Source organism: Thermobia domestica, chromosome 13 (assembly GCF_964235325.1).
Source record: "Thermobia domestica chromosome 13, izTheDome1.hap1.1, whole genome shotgun sequence".
Taxonomy (NCBI): Eukaryota; Metazoa; Arthropoda; class Insecta; order Zygentoma; family Lepismatidae; genus Thermobia; species Thermobia domestica.
In genome coordinates this window covers 215,761,177-215,773,693 of record NC_137466.1, presented here as the reverse complement: position 1 = coordinate 215,773,693, position 12,517 = coordinate 215,761,177, and the positions used below count along the sequence as shown (strand labels likewise).

The 12,517-nt window shown below is 37.1% G+C and overlaps 1 protein-coding gene across 1 annotated transcript; it reads right to left on the bottom strand.

Annotated features, from left to right (window-relative positions):
• Positions 1-792: 792 nt before the first annotated feature.
• LOC145667968 (uncharacterized) lies at positions 793-2,160 on the bottom strand. Its single transcript, XM_081735392.1, has one exon. It carries the CDS (start codon positions 2,158-2,160, stop codon positions 793-795), a length of 1,368 nt encoding a protein of 455 aa, XP_081591518.1.
• Between the last annotated feature and the right edge of the window lie 10,357 nt (positions 2,161-12,517).

The window sequence follows — 12,517 nt, the reverse complement described above, 5'->3', positions numbered from 1 at the left end:
CCTGGTTCGATCTCCGGCGAAGTAAACTTGTGGTGGACAACATCCTCCTCGTGGATTTCTCAGAGTACTCCCATATCCTCCCACTTTCTCATTCCACCAATTTTCCACCATCCTTCACTTGCTTTAATCATCATCTCGCTTAGTTTAACTGGCATAATGGTAGGACGTTAAATTTAAGGATTACATTTCATTTTCTCATCATTAGGGACCTAAGTTCATGACCTATAGATATATGGCCTATAAAATGGTCTTAAAACATGGAAAAATGACCTAAAATTTGTGAAAAATACGACTAAATTTGTAACTGCAACTTCAAAAGAATACAACAAATGTATCAAATGATGGGCATCACTTCCGTGATACCAGAAAAAATAAGGTAACTTCTTCAGTTGAAATATGTAAGTTTGATTTTATTTAAAAATAACCAAGTAAAATACAAATTTAAACAATTTAATGATTAAGTAAAATAAAGCAAATTATTAATTGTAAAAAAGCTCTTATTTCCCCCCATATAGGTCTCCTATGTAACATGGTCTGTTTCCATGTTCTGCGCGTTACTGCAAAGATAAAGAAGTAATGCCTCCGTATAATTCGCGAAATTATTTATAAACTAATTTCGAAACATTTAAATGTGTTCTCTACATATTTTTCTTTCATAGATATCATTAAATACAATAAATTTACAATTGTTTATCATAGTTATTTATCTTTTAACATAAATAAATTTTATATACAAATCAAATTTCTTCTTCTTCTAGCATAAAACAATGAGATGACTTAAAGAAACGTGTTTTAAAGAAGAAAAATCTCCTCTAGCTCTTTACCTGGTGGTATGGTTCCTAATATAGAGGTTGCATTACCTCTTTGTACTGCCATACTTATTCTCTGAATTAAGAAGGTGCTTGCTCTATCATCGCCAGACAATTGAGTGATGCGTTTACCTACTTCCTTTATAAAACTGAGACCTTCTTTGCCCCAGGATCCACTGGATTCAATGGCAATGGGCACAAATTGGTACTTCTCTGTTAGGTTACTGTATTTTCTTCTTTTTTCTGTTTCCTTTCGACTGGCTACATTGCCCGCTTGGAGTGAGGAGAAAGGAAGGTTGGAAGGAGCGAAAGTATCTGTGCATGTAAAATCCCAAATCAATGATTTGCCTCTCTTCCAAGGTATTAAGGTCATCCCATCTGGTCTTTTACCATCCGTTCTACTACATCCATTTGGCTCCCTTATTGCCGGTATACCTGCTGAAATGAGTGCTCTCATTACGTCATTGACAGTTGAGTGTCGCGGATATCTACCTGTACTTTTTATGCAAGACAGTCCATGCAGTCCTTTTTTATCTACTGGATTCCTACATGCCTGACATTTATGAGGTTCACATATATTTGCTCCCAACCGTAACGCAACTGCTATTCGAAAACTCTCATTACTGAGATGAAGACCTAGAGAGAACGAAGGTAAAGCTTTAAGCCAAGCTCCTCCTTCTATGGATGATGCAGCAATTATTCTAGCCTTGTCTTCTAGGCTGTCTGAAGACCATAGTAAAAAGGAGAAGTGTGATTTAAAAATAGGTTCTTCCCACGTGGACTGCTTTAGCCTGGTACTAAATTCAGGTAATTCAGATCCAACTAGAAGTGACCAAGTGGAAGAGCAATCTTTAACTTCAAAATCCATATGGAAGCTTAAATCCTGTTGGAGAAGAGATTCTATTAGACATCGGGAACCATAGAATGATGCCAAGAAGGCGGGAATAGCCAAATCTATGGCTCGTCGGATGCCTAATCCACCAAAACCAACTGGCAGAGAAGCCTGAAGCCATGTGTTATCCTCAAGAAAGCAATTTAGGATAGATTCTAAACCAGATTTTACGGTGTTATCAAAGCGTTCTAATAAATCTTCTTCCTTCCATGAAGGTGAACTTCTCAGAAAATATAGTAATCTTGGAGTAGTAAATGATGTTCTTAATAAATAAAAGGCAGAATGTGCTGAGATTAATGACAGACGTGCGAAATACATCTCCAGTTTGGTTATCTTCTTAGTTAATAAGGTTTTTCTTGATTCTGTTGAGAGAGCAGTTCCTAGGAGATGAGCGTTTGAAGGAGATATTAATTGAATGCCCGGAGCTACCTCATTGTATGATGTGAGGAGTATGTGCATATGCTCTTTCGTTGTTCCAAGAAAGCTAACTTCACATTTCGAAAAATTGTGATGTAGACCAACTATATTATAAACTAATTATTTGCTGAGCAAAACTATATATTTTCATTAAAATTCAACACGTGTTAAAGTTTCACCAACTAACTCTTTGGTTTCGTCAGACAATATGTGATACAGTATAACTGTACAATCGTATATACATTCAACGGCTAAGATATCTTTCTTCTGATTGGCTATTGGCAACAGCAAATCCCTTTCAATTATACTTATTTGAAAATTTCTATATAGATGCATTCTATTGTTGCTAATTACACAAAATGATGATCTTAACTAATTTAAAATAATTAATTAACTTAAACAATTAAGTAAATAATTACACACACACATACACACACACACACACACACACACATATATATATATATATATATATATATATATATATATATATATATATATATATATATACAGGGTGAGTCAAAATAAGTGTTACAAGCCAATATCTCGCGAACTATACATCATATAAGAAAAATATTAAGAGACAATGTACAATACAGAGGGGCCTAAGAAATGAGTCAAACATTAGGTTTCTCCCGCCCCCCATTTTGGGGGGAGGGGGGTGAACGTGAAATTTTAAAATGGGAACATAGGTCGAGTGATACCTCGTTCGAAAGAGCTTGAAAAATTGAACATTTTTTGGAGGAAACAATTTTTGATATGGGGCACCGTTTTCAAGATGGGCCCCAAAAATGGTCCTGTATCCGATAAAACTTCCAGTACTTATAAATAAGTGTTACAAGCCAATATCTCGCGAACTATACATCATATAAGAAAAATATTAAGAGACAATGTACAATACAGAGGGGCCTAAGAAATGAGTCAAAAATTTGGTTTCCCCCGCCCCCCATTTTGGGGGGAGGGAGGTAAACGTGGAATTTTCAAATGAGAACATAGGTCGAGTGATACCTCGTTCGAAAGAGCTTGAAAAATTGAACATTTTTTGTAGGAAACAATTTTTGATATGGGGCACCGTTTTCAAGATGGGCCCCAAAAATGGTCCTGTATCCGATAAAATTTCCAGTACTTTTAAATAAGTGTTACAAGCCAGTATCTCGCGAACTATACATCATATACGAAAAATATTAAGAGACAATGTACAATACAGAGGGGCCTAAGAAATGAGTCAAACATTAGGTTTCCCCCGCCCCCCATTTTGGGGGGAGGGAGGTAAACGTGAAATTTTCAAATGAGAACATAGGTCGAGTGATACCTCGTTCGAAAGAGCTTGAAAAATTGAACATTTTTTGTAGGAAACAATTTTTGATATGGGGCACCGTTTTCAAGATGGGCCCCAAAAATGGTCCGGTATCCGATAAAATTTCCAGTACTTATAAATCGGAAACGTATGAGTAGGAAACGATTAAACAAAAAATAAAAAACGGAAACATCATAGGCAATGTGGAATGATGTTGTCGTGGTGTCCGCAGGGCCCTAATAATGGGGCTCCGGGACCAATTTCAAAATTATTAATGGGAATATACCTGTAGGTTGAGTGATACCTTGTTTGATAGATCGTGGAAAGCCAAACAGCTTCGTACGAAATTTGTTTTCATTTTGGGCAAGCCTGTTTCAAAATGACCGCCAAAAATGGTTTCACATTCAGATAGAAAGTGCAGTGTTCAATTTGAGTATTACACGCCAATATCAACGCAACGAACTACGCATCAAATAAGAAAAGTGTTAAGAGTCAATGTACAATACAGAAAGCCTGAAATTTGTGTTAAAGAAGTTCCCTCGTCCCGCTTTTGTATGGAGGGGTGTACATGGAATTTTCAAATCGCAACATAGGGCGAGTGATACCTCTTTGATAGATCGTGAAATACCAAACAGCTTACTACAAAAGTTGTTTTGATTTCAGACAAGCCTGTCACAACAGCATTACCACAACCTAATATCCTGTAAAGTAGTAGGATAACGTTTAGTAATTCTACGGGTATGTGCGATGTTAAAAATTGTAATTTCAATCACTGTAAAGCAAATAATTTCAACACTTACCATGTTACAAATGGTGCTCGATATGTCCTCCATCCTGCTCCACACACCTCCGTAAGCGGCGGCATAGGGATGTTCGTACATCATGTAGCATCTCTGGAGTGATAGGTGCACACACACCTTGGATACGCGCCTTCATATCATCAGTAGTTGTTGGTACGTTGGACATTACCCGATCCTTAACATAACCCCAGAGGAAAAAATCAAGTGGGGTTAGGTCAGGAGATCGTGGAGGCCAGTGAATAGGACCTCGACGCCCAATCCATTTATTCGCCATACGGTGGTCCAATAAGGCTCTGACCTGACGTGCGTTGTGTGCTGGAGCACCATCATGTTGATACCACATTCTTATACGTTCAGCGAAAGGAATATTCTCTAACAACTCCGGGTATAGTACATCACTGATAAATGCGGCATAGGTATCACCAGTAAGACGTCCATCAAAAAAATATGGCCCAATGATATGGTTACCAAGGATGCCACACCATACATTAAGAGACCACCGATGCTGATGAGCAACTTCTCTCTGCCATAGTGGATTTTCCCTAGCCCAATAATGCATATTATGTCGATTTACGTGTCCTGTGTTTGTAAATGTAGCTTCATCGCTAAACAAGATGGTGGATATGAAGTTGCGCTGTCTGTTTTCCATACCTTCCAACCATAGACAAAATTGCAATCTGGCATGAAAATCATTGCCAGATAGTTCCTGATGTAAGATGATATTATACGGATGAAACATGTACTCGTGCAAAATACGCACTACAGATCTTTGGCTAACTCCACTGGCCTGAGCGAGATATCTCGTGGTAACATGTGGGTCTACGTGCACTGCTGCCAATATTCCTGTTGCACGTTCTTCATTGGTTGCAGAGCGGTAACGACCCCTACCTCGTCCCCGGACAAGACTACCATGTTGCCGCAAACGTCTCTCCAATCGCAGAAATGCCATGTGAGATGTTTGTTGGCGTTGGGGATAGCGCATTGCATACATTCGTGCCGCGCTACGATAGTTTCTTCTACATTCCCCCAACACCAGCAACATATCTACACAATGATCAAACACCGCCATTGCTCTATTCAAACGCTACCCAAACTAATAATATCAATACGATAGTGTTCGTTTACTTATACGGAAAACTTATCACCAAAGTTTATATCCCGTTCTTTCTACGTCTGCACACTTACACTTACATTTATTACGTTTCCATAGCGATTACATTAATAGTTGACGATCAAAAATAATCTAAAGATATTTCTTTGCAACTTTCTTTTCTTTGTATAAAACGGCTCAAATAATTCGCCTCTGATCCTTTTTTTTTATAAGATGGTACAGATTGTTAATGCAATATACAACGTTATCGTTGTACTATGTTCCGAAGGCCATCGGTTCCATTCCCCAGGCAATGACATTGACGGGCTTTCCTTACTCTAACTGGGCACATGCTGAGATGTTGCCTACAAGTAGGGCATAATAGGTACCTTCCTATCCCTTTCTCATAGGATTGTAGTGATTGAGGAACGACGTCTTTTTGCGCATACGTATTAGTATTATTCATTGTCTTATTATTTTCATTCATATTATTATTATTATTACTAGTTTTATTATTATTTTGCGTATTCTTCTTCTTCTTCTTCTTCTTATTATTATTATTATTATTATTATTATTATTATTATTATTATTATTATTATTACGTTATAGGTCGATTTTGCCTCCGAAAATTTTACTTGTTATTCACTTACAGTATGATGATGGAACCTCGTGTTCGACATATTTTTAGGCCTGTTTGTATTGTACATGGACTCTTAACACTTTTTATTTGATGCAATAATTCGCGTGATATTGGCTTGTAACACTCAGTTTGAACACTGCACTTTCTATCTGAATGTGGAACCATTTCCGGCGGCCATTTTGTAACAGGCTTGCCCGAAATCAAAACATTTTTTTTCTAAGCTGTTTGGTTTTCCATAATCTATCAAACAAGGTATCACTCGACCTATATTCAGATTTGAAATTTTAAAATTGTTCCCGGGGCCCCATGATGGGGTCCTGGGGCACCACGACAACACCATTCCACGTTGCCTATGGCGTTTACCTTTTTCATTTTTTGTTTCATGTTTTTCTACTTAGCCGTTTCCGATTTATAAGTACTGGAAATTTTATCTCTTACAGGACCAATTTTGGGGTCTATCTTGAAAACGGTGTCCATTTTCAAAAATTGTTTCCTACAAAAATTGTTCAATTTTTCAAGCTCTTTCGAACGAGGTATCACTCGACCTACAATATGTTCCCATTTGAAAATTTCACGTTCACCCCCTCCTCCCAAATTGGGGGGCGGGGGAAACCCAGTGTTTGACTCATTTTTTAGGCCCCTCTGTATTGTACATTGTCTCTTAATATTTTTCGTACATGATGTATAGTTCGCGAAATATTGGCTTGTAACACTTATTTATAAGTACTGGAAATTTTATCGGATACAAGACCATTTTTGGGGCCCATCTTGAAAACGGTGCCCCATATCAAAAATTGTTTCCTACAAGAATTGTTCAATTTTTCAAGCTCTTTCGAACGAGGTATCACTCGACCTATGTTCCCATTTGAAAATTTCACGTTCACTCCCCTCCTCCCAAATTGGGGGGCGGGGGAAACCCAGTGTTTGACTCATTTCTTAGGCCCCTCTGTATTGTACATTGTCTCTTAATATTTTTCGTATATGATGTATAGTTCGCGAGATATTGGCTTGTAACACTTATTTATAAGTACTGGAAATTTTATCGGATACAGGACCATTTTTGGGGCCCATCTTGAAAACGGTGCCCCATATCAAAAATTGTTCCCTACAAAAATTGTTCAATTTTTCAAGCTCTTTCGAACGAGGTATCACTCGACCTATATTCCCATTTGAAAATTTCACGTTCACCCCCCTCCCCCCAAAATGGGGGGCGGGGGAAATCTAATGTTTGACTCATTTCTTAGGCCCCTCTGTATTGTACATTGTCTCTTAATATTTTTCTTATATGATGTATAGTTCGCGAGATATTGGCTTGTAACACTTATTTTGACTCACCCTGTATATATATAATAATTCGGCATTCGACCAGTAGCAGTGGGGAATGTGTGGAGGCGACTCGCAGCTAAAATTATATGCTCCAGAATGCGAGAATCATTAATTGATGTATTATCCACACACCAGCTAGGAGTCTGCGTGCCCTGTCCATGCTGCACGAATGTGTCATTCCTCTCAACATCCTCAACCTAAAGCTCTACTTAAAATACATTTCAAAAACGCTTTCAACGAAATTAACCGAGATTCAATGCTATCTTCAGTTAAAAGCCACTTCCCTTCTTTCTTTCCATATATATACCAGAGCTACTCACAACCTAGCTACCTTTTTATAGGAGATAATATTATCCTTTCACAACGTGGAGTTCAACAGGGAGATCCACTAGGTCCTGCTCTATTTGCTCTTCACCCTATAATTAGAGATATTAATACTGAGCTCAACATTTGGTATTTAGATGATGGCGCTATAGCCGGATAAACTGAGTCAGTATTACATACTTTAGATCATATACGCACACAAGCAACACCGATCGGATTGTCTCTCAATTACTCGAAATGCGAAATCGACTTTCTAGGAGTAACGAATGCTGAAACTCAAAATCTCTATGATAGATTCAACGAGGCGGCGCCTGGAATTAAATTAATAACATCTTCTAACGCCGAACTGCTAGGATCGGCTCTTACACCAGACACAAGGAGCAAGATATTACTGGAAAAGATTTCATCTTTAGAACATCTACTTTCACGCCTTTCCAAACTTTCTGCACATTCAGCATTTTATCTCCTCAGAGCATCTTTCTCGATCCCAAGATTGTTGTATTTTCTACGTTGTTCCCCCTCCTGGAGGGACGATAATCTACTTGAGAAATTCGACTATACTCTTAAAACAGGACTGGAGAATATTCTTAATTGTATCCTCAGTGAAGAAGCATGGCTACAAGCATCACTATCAATCAGAAATTGAAGTCTTGGAATACGTCGCGCCACGAATTTGGCTATCCCGTCTTTTCTGGCCTCTTTCTATAGTTCAAGACAATTGATTGGAACCGCCTTCAGAGAGAAGATGAAGTCACTAACCCACATGTGCAGGACTGCATAACCAGATGGTCAAATTTAGTTGGGTCAGACCCCCCGGCTCCCGAAAGTCGAAATAATCAGTCGGTCTGGGACGAGCCTATCGTGAATTACCGTTTGGATTCATTATTGCAGACTTCTAATAACATCGAAGATAAGGCCAGATTACTTGCTGCCATCACGTAACGGAGCATGGCTTCAAGCTCTACCATCACCTTCTCTCGGACTACACCTAGACAACGAAAGCTTCCGAGTGTCCGTCGAACATCAGCACTGCCCAAGCTGCAACGCTCTCGTAGATAAAAAAAGGTTTACACGGTCTGTCATGCAAAAGCAGTGCCGGCAGACATTCACGCCATTCGAATGTGAATGACATCATTTTGAGAGCCTTAACATCCGCAGGGGTGCCAGCAGTGAGAGAACCAATTGGGTGCAGCCGTTCAGACAGAAAAAGGCCGGATGGTTGACCTTAGTGCCCTGGAAGCAAGGAAAGTCGTTGATTTGGGATTTCACTTGCTCGGACAATTATGCACCCTCCAATCTACAATTTTCATCGACCAAAGCAGGACTTATCGCTGCACGAAGAGCAAAAGAAAACAGAAATAAATACGTTAATCTCCCAGATAAGTATTGGTTTATTGCAATAGCAATTGAATCTAATGGATCCTGGGATCAAGAGGGCGCAAAATTTATTAACGAAATTGGCAAGCGTATAACCATTAAATCAGGAGACACTCGAGCTAAATCTTTTCTAATTCAACGCATTAGCATGGCCATTCAACGAGGGAACTTAGCCGCTATTATGGGCACGTTACCCACTGGTAAAGAACTAGAAGAGATTTTTCTTTTGTAATTTCTGACGGCGTCTAGTACACTAAGAGCATTGAAATTTGGAAATAAAGTTAGAGAGATCTACAATAATCAGGGTTGGGTAATTACGCGTAAAAAAAGGTTTTCTACGTGACGTGTAAAATACGCGTAAAAAACGCGTAATTTACGTAAAATACGTAAAGTACGTAAAAAAATAGAAAAAAGTATACAAATTAAAAGAAAACGTTCTATGCGCTGAACTTTAAAAAAATTCTTCCTAAAATTGTATGGAATCTAGCTGGATTTCGCAAATCCGTAGGCATAAACTGGGAATTTTGTATTGGCTTTGTAAAGTAGCATTGTATAATACGGTTTGCATGCGTGACTGTTCAAAACCCATTTCATCATGTTTCATATTTTAAACCCTCTGTAATCGAGAAAATTTTTATACCAGAGAAGCCATGGAAGAAACTTGTGCAATATAAAAACAGTAGTAAGCCTTCGTGGTCTCCATTTGTGACGACATTCTGCAATGTCTGAGAAAAGCATCACGAATAAGTAGAGGAGTTTCTGTTAGAAAACCTCGGCCCTTCAGGAATAACTAGCTACCAGCAATATCGGGGAAAATGTGGAAATTTTGAAGAACTTATGAAGAAGGGAATTACAACACCACGCACATTCTGGTATTTCGCTACTCGGCAACATAAGAAGTTGTCGGAAATTGCTATGAAGTTACTGAACATCCTAGCATCTTCAGCGCAAATTGAAAGACTTTTTCTCAAATTGGTCCTTTGTCCATAATGTCACAAGAAACCGGCTCAGCTTCGAACGTTCGAAGAAACTACTTCAAATATACTACACCCTCAAATTACAAGACCACTCAAGTTATGAATATTAGTGTGATTAAGAGTATTGTGTTGGAATTGTACTAAACTATAATGGAAATGCCATGTAACATTTTTTTTTTTTTTAGAATTAAAATAATGGCTAAGTTTTAAATGAAATGATATACGCAGTTTTATTGGAACCAAGTGAAATATATCCAGTATTCGAACTAGGAAGAAAGACAAATTGTTTCTTAAAAAAAAAACGAAGAAACTAGTACTTCAATATTCTGTTGAGTATTTTGTTCAGTTTTGTCTATTTATTATGAGCATGAAAAATGTCTTCATTATATGTTAAAATGATTGTCAAGTGCTAAGAGAAGTAATATATTTAGTGTTGTTGTTGAACTTGGAAGAAAACAGCAAAATAAATGAGTTCATTCCGAAAAATTTAGTATAATCTGTTGGGTGCTTTTATATTTTTTCAGTTGTGTGTGTTTAAAATGAGAATCTAATAACTTTTACATCGAAAATTCAGTATGCCCCAATGCTAAGTGAAGTGGTATATATATAGTATCGTTGAGACGTGGAAGAAAAACAGATCAGTTTATTCTAAAATTTCATTATTTCAATATTCTGATCAGCATTTTTCGTATCAGTTATGTGTGTGTGTTAGTGTGTAATATGAAGGTGAAATGAGCCTAACAGTCAATCTCTTTTTCTTTTCTAATAGAAGTTTCAAAGTATACTGAAATGTTTCGAGTTTTATATTAAAAGCTGCAAAGGTACAACAATAAATTGTTGTAATCAAAAGGTTACTTGATACTTTCAAACATATCCGAACCAACACATATTTTTAATGTGTGTGCTTATATGTTGGGTGGTTGTGCTTGGGTGTGCGCTAATAGGTGGAAAGTAGTAGTGGGCCGGCAAAGGGCTATCCAAAATTATCTTTTATTACTATGATTTGGCATGAAATCATTACTTTTAAATATAATGTTTAGAAGATAATAATGTTTTAATGCTTAAATAAGAAAACTAAGCTTACATTATGACCGACTATTCAAAATGATCTTAGTTTTAATGAAAGAAATATAGTTTTCTACGTCTGCGTAAAAAACTGGTTTTCTACATGACGTATATTACTAGTAAATTACGCGTAATTTACGTAAAATACGTAACAAGTAAATTACCTTGCCAACCCTGACAATAATAAAAAATAACAATGCAAAAAAATTAATAATTAAACATATAAACACTATTACACCTAAATATGCACACATAAACACATACATAACATATACAACAATCAATATATATATTCACATTTTATGCTTTAAGTTTTTGTAACAATTTATTCCACTGTTGGTTTATGTTGTCCTGAGTTCTAGTTCATTGCTATATTACCCTCCATTTCAATACATCGTGCCTCCTTCCATTTTCTAACTATGCTTCTATATTCATGACCTAGAATTTTCACTTCTTTCCAATGTACTGCATGTCCAATTTACTGCATACTGAAAATATATAGTTTTGCTCAGCAAATAATTAGTTTATATTTAATTATAACAAAGCAAAGCGAAATTATTGTTTAGAATTAACAAATTCTTTAGATCTGTCGAGAAAGTATCCGAGTATGGTTCCGGAAAACCAATAATATACTAACCTGATTTTTTTCTTCGTCCTAATCCTCTTCAAACTGGTTCTGCCCTGCTTCCACGCACAGAGTTTAGTAGCCTCTTTTACTGCTGAAAATAGTCCTAGAACACTACAAGCTATATTACAAACCATTGCAATAAACGCCTACCTTCTGCATTAATTTCATTTAAAATTAAGCGTGTATTCGATAGTCTGGCCTCAGAGACTTAACTTGTTACGCATTCTACCCTTAATCGACGTCCAATTTATTGCCAACTTTCTTCATCACTTTCTTCCTTCTTCCAAATTAATCACTCTCAATTCAAGGTCTCCAAGTGTCTACATCCGCTCTGAGTATTACCAGAGCAGAAGATTAACTCCTTCGCTCAAAATGGCATAAGTTCTTGTGATTTATTCACTGCAGTTCACTTCATGAAGTATATCACATGCTCTTTGATAATGAATAACAGGAATAAATAAATAAATACAATAAATCCTGGACCTACCTCAAATCTCTTTGTCACTAGTGATTCGATGCCCCTGACACAAGAGAAGCCATTAAAATGGGAATGAAATAGCACTAAAAATGATAGCGTGAAAACAACATACTCATTTAAGATCACATTTTTGCTGCATACATACGAATAGTCTGTATTACCTATAGAGACAAGTTACATGTCACATTCGGAAAATCCTTATAACACATATGCATGCTATATAGAATCTGCATGAGGACCATACATACATTAGTTATGCTATCTGATTTATGAACGCAACAGGACTTATATTACATACTTGTCGCAATTATGCTGCGTACTGAAAGCCAGTATATTTCCTCATTATTAATCCGTACGGTCATGACTAAATGACATACGTACTGCACTGTCAATTTA